We start from the raw sequence: 11,480 nt of genomic DNA, 5'->3' as shown, positions 1-11,480 counted from the left end.
TTTGTGATTTTGACTTATTCTTAATGCATGATGTGTCTATGTAAGCTTGTAATGGGAGTCAATGTTACGCTCTATCACTAACCCTCCTTGTGTGTGTAGCAAGTGTTGTAAACATGTTGGGTGAAGGGAATAATAGAAATCATCACCAAATTGAGTGTATTTGCAAAGATCGTATGTAGCGATGTCCCGCCATAAATATGTACCCAGAAATATATACTTTTCCAACTAGATCGTCCATTTTTCCGTCCATTTTTCCCAAGCATCCCAAAACTTTATCTTTTGACTCTCCCAAGTCTTCACCGCTTGTAGGCAATAAACTTCGTAGCCATCCTTCCAAAGGCTGTACGCAACCATCAACAACAGCGGCAACGACAATAGAAACAACAGTACCCACGCCGACTTCAACGCCTCCTTCTTCCTTTCCTCCCTTTCCTGCAGTCGATTCCACGCCACACACTCCACCAACTTCACGCCCTTACCACCAAAACAGTCCAGCGCACTCCCAATCGTCAGGTCCACCTTCCCACCGCTCAGTTCCTTGACGCGGTCCAAGTCGGCTAGGTTCCGTCCGCCGCCGGCGTAGGTCACGGGGATGCTGCACCATTGGGCGAGTTTGGTGACCAGGGCCTCGTCGATGCCGCGCTGGAGGCCTTCGTTGTCGGCGGCGTGGATGAGGAACTCGGAACAATACGGTTCGAGGAGGCGGATGGATTCTGTGAGTTTTTGTTAGAAACATTTGTGTGTCTGTTGGGGACAGGGTAATGAATACGTACTTTGGTTGACCTCCATATCGGTGATGGTTTGCCATTTGTTCATAGCGACGAACCACCTCTCTTCGCCGCCATGTCGTCGACAGCTTAGGTCGATGACAAGCTTGGCCTTGTCGCCGTCGAGTGCGTCCAGCACAGCATCGAGACGGGGCTGTGAGAAGGTCCCGTTGGGAAAGAGGTAGGATGTGATGATGACCTTTTGGGAGTGTCAGTAGGCGCTCGAGATTTTCTATTATCAAGACAGACTTCAAGAACAAGGAGGTGAAATAAACTTCGAATCATTGGAGTAGAATAGTAAACCCACACTCTGAGCCCCAGCTTCAATCCACCCCTTCGCGTTGTCTTTATTAATCCCCCCGCCGACTTGCAAACCCCCGGGCCAAGCATCCAACGACTCACGCGTGGCATCACCGTTCCCCGGACCGAGCATGATAACATGGGCGCCGGCGAGGGCATATTTGCGGTACAGGCGCGCAAAGTGGGCCGGCGAGTGCGGTGAGACAAAATTGGTCTGCAGCTCGCTGGTCTTGCTGTCGAGGGTTCCGCCGACGATCTGCTTGACTTGCCCCGCGTGCAGGTCAATGCAGGGGCGGAAGCGGGTCATATTGTGTTGTGTATTGTGGTTGTAATTGTGGGAGAAGTATTTGATGTTTTGAGTTTCATGACGTGAATTATGGTGTTTTGGTTCAGCGAGCAATACAACAACTATACCTTGACCTCGCGAGCCAGGGTAATTAGCGTTAGCGTGTGAATTGGTCCACTTCTTCCTTGGCGCTGACGTAATTATATACAGAGATTGCTGCTTGCTACTATGAAGAGATGTATCCTCGAGGTATCCCATTCAATTTTGGTGAGCGATGTAGAAAAGTTTTTAAATTAAGGACTGGGTCGAACGGAACTCTGATATCCAGGGCCTCGACGCCATATGAGCCCCACGGTGTAATTGAAGCTGCATTGGATACTGTGCCTTCGGCTTCCATTCGTTTGTGGTGCATTCAATGCCAGTGCGAGGTACTGTCCCTTCACATATATCGACTTTGTGCATCACCTCCCGTATACGCCTCGGTCCCGCGCCAACACTAATTACCCCGCCAGATATGTACTATTAAGGTACACGGTAGAAGTTACATCAAAAGGGGCCTCTTTACAGCAGGTGTCCTGCCACTTTTTAAGGAATCCATGTTCAAGCCCGTCGTCGACCTTGGAGGAGCAGTCTTGGCATGAAAGCTGCAGGGCGATAAGATAAGAAACACCCCTGGCCATTGAGGTTCTGGGATTAATTTTTATTTTTCGAATCCGTCCCCGACAGCTTCGAAGCCCGAGATAACATCCGACCGACGGCATCCTTCTACCCGGTTCCCAACCACCCCGCGCGCCATGCCGACCGTCCCTGGAAAGCGAAAATCACGGCCCGTGGAGACCCCCGAGGCTGCGGTCGATGCGCAGGAGCTCCTCCGACGGCACTTTGAGGCGCGATTCAAGCCATTGGCTGGTGCCGCACGCGCCACGACAAAGACAAAGACAACCAAGACCAACAGCCGCAAGGCCCATAGCGATCCCGACAGCGATCCCGACAGCGGGGACCTTGAGGAGATTGATGGCAATAGCAGTGGGGATGACGGTGATGACAGTGACGAGGATCAATCCGACTCGGAATGGGGAGGGGTGTCAGATGATGAGGAAACGGACGAGACGCCCGTTGTAGAGGTCGTCGACCACACATCATCCACATCGAACGCAGCGGCGTCAATGAGCAAGCGAGAGCTCAAAGCTTACCTCGTATGCCCCGCGCTGTGCCCATCTAATTCTTCCGATTTGTTCTGCCAAGGTCTTCTTTGCTGACAAGACACTTCCTTTCTTCCTTACCTGCCCCAGTCCTCGCGCCCGCCCGACCACAGCCTCCAAGCGGCACAGTCCGCCCCCAACAGCAAAAAGCCCTCAACCGACGGCGATCAGCAGCCCGAAGACAGCGCCGCGTTCCTGGCCAACGACCTGGCCCTGCAGCGGCTCATTTCTGAGTCCCACATCCTTTCCGCGGCCGGTGCCAACCCGTCCCACTGGCAGTCCCAACACGCCGCCGGCGCCGCCACCAACGTGCGCGCCTTCGCCGCTGGCCGCACTGCGCGCAAGACCACCGACATGCGCGTGCAGGCCCTGGGTGCCAAGGAGAGTGTCCTCAGCCAGGCCAAGATGCCCATGGCCATGCGCAAGGGGATTACGGGCGCGGCAGTGGCCAAGGAGAGCAAGCGCAGACGAGAAGCCCGTGAGAATGGTATTATCCTCGAGCGGGAGGTCAAGAAGCCCAAGACGGCCGCCGCGCAAAAGAAGGGGAAGGGTAACCGGCCGGTCGATGCACCTGCGGTGGGCAGGATGAGAGGCGCCGAGTTACGAGTCAGCGCCAGAGAGGCGCGCGCTATTGCCGCGTCGGTGAGAGGGCCAGCCGGCAAAGCACGCAAGCGGAGGAGATAACACCACCGTTCTGTTTATCCACACCACAGTTTACCTCCTTACCCTGCTCGCTGCCTACGACTCGAGCCCGGACTTGGGATGAGAGATATCTTTCTTCCTCGTCCACTTTCCCTCCTCTTCCGCTTACCTCCGCAAAAGGAGTATTCCTTCTGCGGTATTTCCTGGAAAGTAGCCTGGTCCTGTTGGGGAAGGGAACGGACGACTAATCCTTCACCATCGACGGCAATGCTCCCATCCCCGCCTCGGTCCCGCAGCGTCCGGGCCCTCCCAGATGCCCACCAGGCCCTTGGGAGGAATCTGAAACATCGACTTCGCCATTTCCCCCGGCCAGGCATACCCCTGCCTGTCGTATCCCGGCCTCTCTGCGCAATTTTCCTGGGGCCAGGCTGTCGATCGACCTAGGAGCCCGTCATTCCCGCCTAACCTTAATTCTACTCGGTAGGCCTGGGCCATGGGCCGCCGGGCCGCCCTGCGGCCTTTCGCTTGCCGATGACGAGGTGCGTATGCACGACATGATAGTCAGCAGCCTGGTATTGGGTAGCGTGTGGGGAACGAAATATTGGAGAAGGGAACGAAGATACTCTTCGCATTATTTGACAAACGCACCCCCGGGCCGTTGTTGTACAGCGGGTTCCTGGCCTACCTAATTTCCGGGTTCAGGAATAAAGCAAAGTGTCATGGTCACAAACAAGCAATCCGAAAGATAATACCATGTTCGGTAGAAATACGTCAGGCAGAAGGCTGACGCCTTGGGCCATCTAGCCTGTCAGCCGGCCCGATGGAGCCCTCATGGCCTAGTAACGGGCCACGGAACTGTAATACACAAAATAATGATTATCATTTACGTCACGTCTTCTGTGCTACCTCGATATCATCCCAAGCAGCTAATCCCCCTTAGTTGTGTGGTGTAACTTGATGGAGGAAGGAGCGCCGTTTTGGTGATAATTTGGGTCGCTCGGCCCACTCTCCGGCAGCGCAACAACAACACATCAACAACACATTGTAGGGGTAGAATCCCGTCATTTCCCTGTTACATGTCCATCTCCTGGCCATGCGGCTCGTGTTTGTGCTCGTGTCGGTACTTGTGCCTGTGACCGGCCCAGAAAAAGAAGAAAGCGGCCCGCGTGTCATCAAATGTACAAACCGATCGATCCCAACCACACACAACCTCCCTCCCACCAGCACACGAGCCGCAAGTCATGTGTGAGTTCTGTTCTACCTTGTACTCATCCACCCGTATAACCAACTTATCTACCTACCTACCTCAAGTTGCACAACCCAGGTGACGCAAACCGGCCGATCCAGTGCCCCTGTTCTAGGTAGGCCGTGGTAACCACAGGCTTCTAAGTAGGTCGTTACTATGTAACCAAGCCCGCAGGCAGCCCGCCCGGCCTCAGCAACCTCCCCTCTCTGTATAACCCTCTCTCCTTCCCCTTTCAGCCCCCCTCCCAATATCTGCCTAGCCTAGCCCTCTCTCACTCAGTCAGCCCGATTTCGATTTTGATCCGGATTCCCGATCCCGATCCCGATCCCGATCGGTGAACTAAGCTCGGTGTGTGTGTGTGTGTGGGAATCTTATGTCCCTACACGTGTATGTATGTATCTATGTACATACCTTGCGTGCTGTCCCGCACAGACGGCACAGACCGGCACAGAGACGGCGCGGTAACAGAAACATGGATGGCCCAGGAAACAGATACTGGGTGATTATTTGCGAGGGCGGATATGCAGGAGAGAGGCACCGTACATGACGACCGATGAGATGGTTGTCGGGGCATTTTTGATGCCAGTTGGTCGTACACGTTTTCCCCCTTTGGAGGTGCGTGATGCAAGGCTACCAAGGTTACCTACCTACAGCAGGTAGAAACTGGGTTTGACGGGATACGATCAAGGGCAAGCAAGGACAGGAGCCTGTTTGGAGAGCGCAAAGCAGAGAACAGGGTTTAAGTGCAGGTGCGTATGTATTGTACGAATATGCATGGGAGTATCCGTAGACGCCGTGCTTATGATGTACGGGTAAGTAAGGCTGCAGGCGGAAGAGACGGAGAAGATTACATCGTACCCCGGCACGGAAGGCATACGCACACATACGCATACCAACGCGCACTTAGGTGTCATGTCGCGAGCTGCTTACTTCCTTGCCAGCGTCGATTGTGTAAGGCCGAAACGTAAAAATATCTTTGACCCAGGATATTTAATACAGCTTTGTATCAGATCCGACCATTTTCTCAGATATTTTACGGGAGGAGTCCTAGGTGGGTTTAGACTAGAACTATTTGTAATTAACAGAATGCATATGCAGTTTAGTTTACTGTGCTTATTTTCTTTGTCGGAAAGAGGCGAGGCGAGTGCGTCAAGTTATGACATAGATAAGAGATAGGGGAACTGTCGAAGGGGGATATCTCGTTGATTGAGTTTGAAGGCAGCGAAAGTGTAGAAAAAGTGAAAGGGCGACGACCTCCCTATGTTTCAGGGTCCAAGTAGTTCTGAACCTGATCTCAGATCGGGAACATCAACTTGCGAAGTTATGAGTAAAGCCACCTCCACAACGACACACAGGACATCATCACTAAGAGCACAACTTTTGAGGAAAAAGCTTTTTTAATTGCTTCATCACACTCAGGTATCTGATGCTTTCTCCGGCACCAGCACGGCAACGCAGGGAGGGGCGCGTCTAGTGCGCCCCTGCCCCCTGATAGCTAAACCAGGGCAATAACGACAAAATAAAGATGAAGTGTTAAAGAAAAAGAAAAGGCGGGAAATGGTGACAACAACGAAAACAAAGAGGCCAGGAAGAAGACGAAAGCTGTATATGTACAAAGACAGGGCCTGTCTTCCCTCCTCTTCCTCGTCGGCTCATGTCCCTCCCAGTGCCGCCCAATACCTAGTCCATCCAACCCACGGAACTCCCTCCATTTTCCAACAATAACAAAACCCAACATCTGGCTCTTCTTGTCAATCCATCCACCCACACACCCCTGTCTTCTAGCATAAATCCATCTTTTTCGGACAGTTGCAATGCAGACATAAAAAAAACCAAAAGAAAATGTGACATCGGTACATCTCTCTCAAGAGATTGAATGGATGCCAGTCGGCAACAACAAATGAGCCAACAAGCCATGTCGTTGGCGATGCGTTTCAACGCAGTGATGCGGTAGGAAGTGTCCAATAAAGTCAAGGATACACATCCCGAAAAAATAAAACCAAGGGTCGCGATATAGATCCGATTCGTGCTCTGTAGTCGTATCGGTGGTGTTCCAGAATTAGGCCAAGCCACTTGTGTTGATAGCATGAGGCTGGCTCATCGTCATGGGCATGCTCAGCGTCTGCAGGCTGTTGAACGTTTGCGTTTGCCCGAGACTTTGGTTCGAGGTCGGCGCGGGATTTGACGTCGGGTTGTTGTTACCACTGACAGCCGCGTCAAGCGAGCCAGCAATGTAACCGCCTTCCGATGTTGGCGAGGCGTCGTCAATCGAGGACAGTTGGTCTTCGCCCGAGTACTGCTCCTCCTCCTCGCCCGAGTTGAAGCTGCCCTCAGCGCCATCATTGCGATCGTGAGTCCGCTTATGCCTGTAGAAACACAGCTTGTCAGTGTCTGCGTTCCCATGGTCATGGGTGGGACGTGTGTTCTGTATGTGTTGTGTTGTGGAAATCGGTAGTGTCTGCAGAATTGGGTTATGGTTTTTCTTCCCGTGAGCTGCTCTTGGCGTGCCACTTGTGCAACATGTTTACTCAAACTTCCCAACTGTCGACTGACAAAAAAGGAAATGATACACCAAGGAAAAATAGGGAGCATACTGTGCTAGGTTGTCTGATCGGGAGAAAGCCTTGCTACAATAAGGACAGGTGTAGGGTCTTTCTTGTGTGTGTGTCCTCACGTGTCTAGAAGGTTTTGGTTAGATATGCATCGCAGGCACTCGCATGGTTTCGTTTCACAAATGAAATGTTGCGTTTCAAAATCTTACCGCTTCAGGTGCTCCAATCTCTTGAAGAGGCGGCCGCACGAGGGGATGGGGCAAGTGTGAGACTTCTGAGGATAGGGACCGATTTCCATGACGGTTGCGGACCGGGCCCGGCGTACCGCGCCGCTGGGACCACCGTGCATGAGCGGCCGCGAGTCGTTTAGTGGGCCCAACTCATCACCGGGGAGTGGAGAGTAGTCGTGTTGATGGAGCGCCATCGGGTTGAGCGCGGGGCTGCCTTCCACCGTGGACAGAGGGGTCCCGTGCCGTGACAGCTCGAGAACCTCCTTATGCTGTTGCAGGGCCGGGTTGCCGTACGTCAGACCAGGCGGCGAAGTGTCTCCGGACTCTTCCCCCTCGGGAACGGGGCCAACCGAGGCCGACACTGATCTCTTGAGATCGGAGGGCCGGTGGCTGCCAGAAGTCGCTGCCGCGAGAGCAGCAGTGTTAGCAGACAGTGAAGGAGGAATAGATGAACGGCGTCTTCTTTGCTTATAGGTCGGCGAACCTTCGATGACAGAGGAGTAGACATTGTTGGACCCGTAACTCCGTTGGAACGAAGGGCCAGCCAAGTTCGACGGTGGAAGGTGGATCATTCCGTTCAGGGCGCCGACGGGGTTGACGTGATCGGGAATGGCACTGTAGAGACCGGTCTCTTCGTTGGCGATGTAGGCGGGCTCGCCACCAATACCGAGGGATTGCTGAGGGGGGGTCAGGGGCTCAAAGGAAAGACCCCTTTGGCTGTAATCCTCGTAGTGGGACGAGACGAAGGAGGGCGCAGGCGAGTACTCCAAACCAAATGCCGGCATCGAGGTGTGGCGTTGGTGGGTCTGGGCCATCGGGACGCCATTCTGGTTGTACTGAACCCGGGCAAAGTCAGGCTCCCGCTTGATCACAGGTTGGGATGTCGCGATGCTCGTCGGCATGGTCATAGTCCCGTAGGGCGCTGCCATGTTCTCTAGTCCATCCGCTAACGGGGCCATCGATTGCGGCATCGGGGGAACCGACTGTGGAATCTGCTGCGGAATCTGCTGAGGTACCTGTTGGGGAACTTGCTGAGGGAGCTGCTGGGAGACGTGTTGAGGGACGTGTTGGGGGATCGGCTGGTGCATCATCTGCGGAGGAGGCATCGAGTCGATCGGAGCCATCACCGGGGAGGTGTTTTGCTGCTGGGAAAAAGACACCGGCTGCGGGTTGAACGAGGACGAGTTGGCTTGCTGGGCCTTTGTAAGCTGCTCATACAAAGACTGCGACGAATCGAACTGGAAGGACAACGCCGGCTCGCTGACGGCGCATGTTGTCGCTTCTTGGCCCATCTTCTCCCTCTTCAGGTCCCGCTCTAGGGCGTCCAGGAAAAGCCGATCGTGGGGTACGCTGTACCAGTAGAAAACCTTCTGCTTCTTCTGTGTACGGATGCAGTTGTTCTTGTACAAGAAATCAAGAAAGGCGCTTTTCGGTTCCTCGAGCGTTGCGTCTGTCCCCGACTTCAAATTGCGCAGGTCGGAGAAGATGCCTTCCTCAAACTTCTTGGAATTCTTCACCGGCCGGCCGAAGGCTTGGAAGCGGAACGACAGACATCTTACAATGTCTGTACCCGAGATGTGGAAGAGGTTGTTCCACAGCACGCAGGACACGTACTCGCCGGTGGGAAGAAGGAAACGCCGAATGTATTGATCGGCCGTCCAATCAACTGGGGCCGAGAGGAGAAAATACTTGACTATGGACAGGGTTAGCAATGGCGCGCCTGAGCTCGCTCGGAGGCCAGCACTCACGATTGTCTACTTGTTGCAGCGCTACCTGAGCGTCCTGTGGAAGCGACTGCTGAGCCTCGGCGCTCAGCATGAACGTCTCTGGAATCTGTTGCGACGCCATACTCGCGCTCTGCTGCGAAAACATTGCGCAACAGTCGCAGCTTGTGGATCGTTGGCGAAGAAGCGTAGAGCACGCTGGTGATGGGGGTTTTAACGGTCGTGAGACGCTCGGAAGCCAACCCTATTGATATGCGACCTTGGAACCCAGCAAGGCAGGGAGGCGTTTCTTGTTCTCAGGCGCTGCCCGGGAACAACTGCGACTTCGGTTTTCGGTGTCGTTTTATTTTCGAGGCCAGCCCGTAACATAGGAGAGAACACTTCCAGCCCTTCTTTTCAATCCTCTCCCCAATTTGCCTCAAGCGAGTTGGGGGACACCGGCAGCGTATGATATAAGCCGACTAGTGCGGTGTAGGAAAGCGGAGCAAAGAGACGGCTTGTTTCGAGGACGCGACCCAAGTCTTTGACACTACAGGGCGATGCAAGCGACGACGTCTGCACGGCGGGCGAGTGTCGGTTGCAACTCGCGCAAGTCGATTAAAATCGGTGGGGAAACAATTGGTGCAATGAAACGAAACCGATTAGCAGATACCCAGGTATCGACGTCTATCAAACAGGCACAACGAGCCGCTCGTCAAGGTGGTGGTGGCGGTGGGCGATGGGCTGCGACGTGAATTGTCGGATGCTTGACCAGGAGCGCTTGCACTCAGGCGAGAAGACGGCTGCAAGGCGACGAGGTGACTTGGCCTCTGGGACGTTTGATCGGGAGAATAAGAAAATAAAAATGAACAGCTGGTAATGCAAGTGTACTAAGAGACACAGTGCACGTTGTTGCAGGAGAGAGAAAAGTCGGGTAGCCTCCTGCGACGGGATCCAGCGAAGGGGAAAGAGAGGGGGATGAAGGGGAGGCTTGGAAAGAGGATCGCGAGATGGACCAGAAGGGCGAGCAAGTGGGCGGCCCTGGGGGGGTTTAATGACTTTGCCTGGCTCAGGGATTCCCAGCGGCATGAGCCAATGGCTGAGAGTGACCGGGCCATAGAAAGCGGATCCCCTTAACTGCTCTGCTGTGCAAAAGTGGAGGAAGGAGGCACCGCAGGGGTCTGCAAATGGAAGCACAGACCTTGAGCCAGTCCTGTCTGCGCCAGAGAAGTCTGCAAGCCGCAAAGTGGGAAGGGCCAGCCACCCCGGTGTCCACAAATCATCAGCTGGCGCTTTCGCCCAACACCCGAACCTGCACAACTCCACGCCGCCCAAAGATCTCCCGCTCCGAGATTCGGGAGGTCGTGGGGTTTGACGGAGAATGCATTGCAGCCGGAGGCAAGGAACAAACCGTTGGGGTGGAGTTCGCAGCGTAGCGACGACTCGATGATCTCCTGTTGTTCATGGGGTCTCCCCAGTGGGAAGCCGCGACGGGCAAAACGTACCCATCCATCCATGCACGACGGGATCCTCTGCTGGCGCCATGACACCACTCAAGCAGAGAAGCAGAGTGACAGATGGGACTCCCTGGCACCCAGCAAACTTTCGCCTCTCCTGCATTACCCGCTTGGTGTCGCTCCACCGATGGCAAGATTGAAAGTCTTTTTTCGTTACTGCGAGGCGATGGGGGACGATGGGTGGCGTGGCCGTGGAGGGCATCGCATTGCACAGGGAGCAAGAATTGTACATGCTGGCATGCAAACGACACACACATCAACCTCACTTCTCCAAGGCCATTCGAAATTCCTCGCTCAGTCTCCCCTCCGCTCACTCTTCCCCTACGGGCAACCCCTCGTGGTTCTATTTTCTCTTCGTTTTCCTTGGGCGCCTCGTCCGACTGACCTCAGGCTTCAGTTGACGCGCTGCGGGTCAGTCCGCTACATTATGCTGTTGGTGTGTGCAGCCGTGATTGGATAACCTCCCACTCTGTGGCGCCCAGCGCCGGGGTCTTCGAGCCAATACACCTTTGTTTTCTGTTTCTGCTTCTCCTGTCGACAAAAGCACTGGCCATGAGCGCACCGTCTTGTGGAAGCGCTCTGGAAAGAACGTAACCGAGACGGGCCTGCTTTTGCGGCCTTGATTACAGGCCGCAGGTCGTACCTTTGGGCCCGACCGAACCTTATTATTGTCCTGATGACGGGAAATTGGCTGTTCATAAAAATATCTCGCGGCTTTCTTTTGGGAGAGAGTGAGCACCGCGCAGCACTCCTCCGTTCAGGAAAACGAATGGGATACCTGAGGGCTCATTCTCCCCGTTTCCTGATTGGGGCTTCGCAACCGGGCAGAACCGCCAATGTAGCGTTGCAATTTTCTGCAAGCCAGAGGGTTTGTGAGACGGCGAATGCGGCGTGGAGGAAAGATTGCTTTCCCCGTCCCAGTGTCTTATTCCATGTTTTCGTGGGACATCGGTGTTCTAGCCGTTTGCCGGTCACGGTCAATTGCGCGTGACAAAAGCGGCGCAGTTGGAGATCTCAGAAGCGTATCCCCCCGGG

The 11,480-nt window shown here is 54.4% G+C and overlaps 3 protein-coding genes across 3 annotated transcripts; 1 reads left to right on the top strand and 2 right to left on the bottom strand.

Annotated features, from left to right (window-relative positions):
• Positions 1-296: 296 nt before the first annotated feature.
• Positions 297-1,374, bottom strand: C8A04DRAFT_32148 (uncharacterized protein; the record flags this gene model as incomplete). The annotated part of the gene is made up of 4 exons (XM_062781992.1): positions 297-330; positions 395-713; positions 774-966; positions 1,075-1,374. The coding sequence occupies 4 exons, from the start codon at positions 1,372-1,374 to the stop codon at positions 297-299; spliced, it is 846 nt and encodes a 281-aa protein (XP_062633703.1).
• A 773-nt stretch (positions 1,375-2,147) lies between these two features.
• C8A04DRAFT_39988 (uncharacterized protein) lies at positions 2,148-3,239 on the top strand (the record flags this gene model as incomplete). Its single annotated transcript, XM_062784787.1, has 2 exons — positions 2,148-2,549; positions 2,646-3,239. The coding sequence occupies 2 exons, from the start codon at positions 2,148-2,150 to the stop codon at positions 3,237-3,239; spliced, it is 996 nt and encodes a 331-aa protein (XP_062633702.1).
• A 3,263-nt stretch (positions 3,240-6,502) lies between these two features.
• On the bottom strand, positions 6,503-9,097 carry C8A04DRAFT_15033 (STE like transcription factor; the record flags this gene model as incomplete). The annotated part of the gene is made up of 5 exons (XM_062778334.1): positions 6,503-6,809; positions 7,038-7,121; positions 7,205-8,217; positions 8,290-8,918; positions 8,974-9,097. 5 exons carry the CDS (start codon positions 9,095-9,097, stop codon positions 6,503-6,505), a joined length of 2,157 nt encoding a protein of 718 aa, XP_062633701.1.
• Between the last annotated feature and the right edge of the window lie 2,383 nt (positions 9,098-11,480).

This window comes from Dichotomopilus funicola, assembly GCF_033296635.1.
Source record: "Dichotomopilus funicola strain CBS 141.50 unplaced genomic scaffold C8A04scaffold_81, whole genome shotgun sequence".
NCBI classification, from domain to species: Eukaryota; Fungi; Ascomycota; class Sordariomycetes; order Sordariales; family Chaetomiaceae; genus Dichotomopilus; species Dichotomopilus funicola.
The sequence above is the reverse complement of the archived record's forward strand: the minus strand, read 5'-3'. Positions and strand labels throughout refer to the sequence as shown.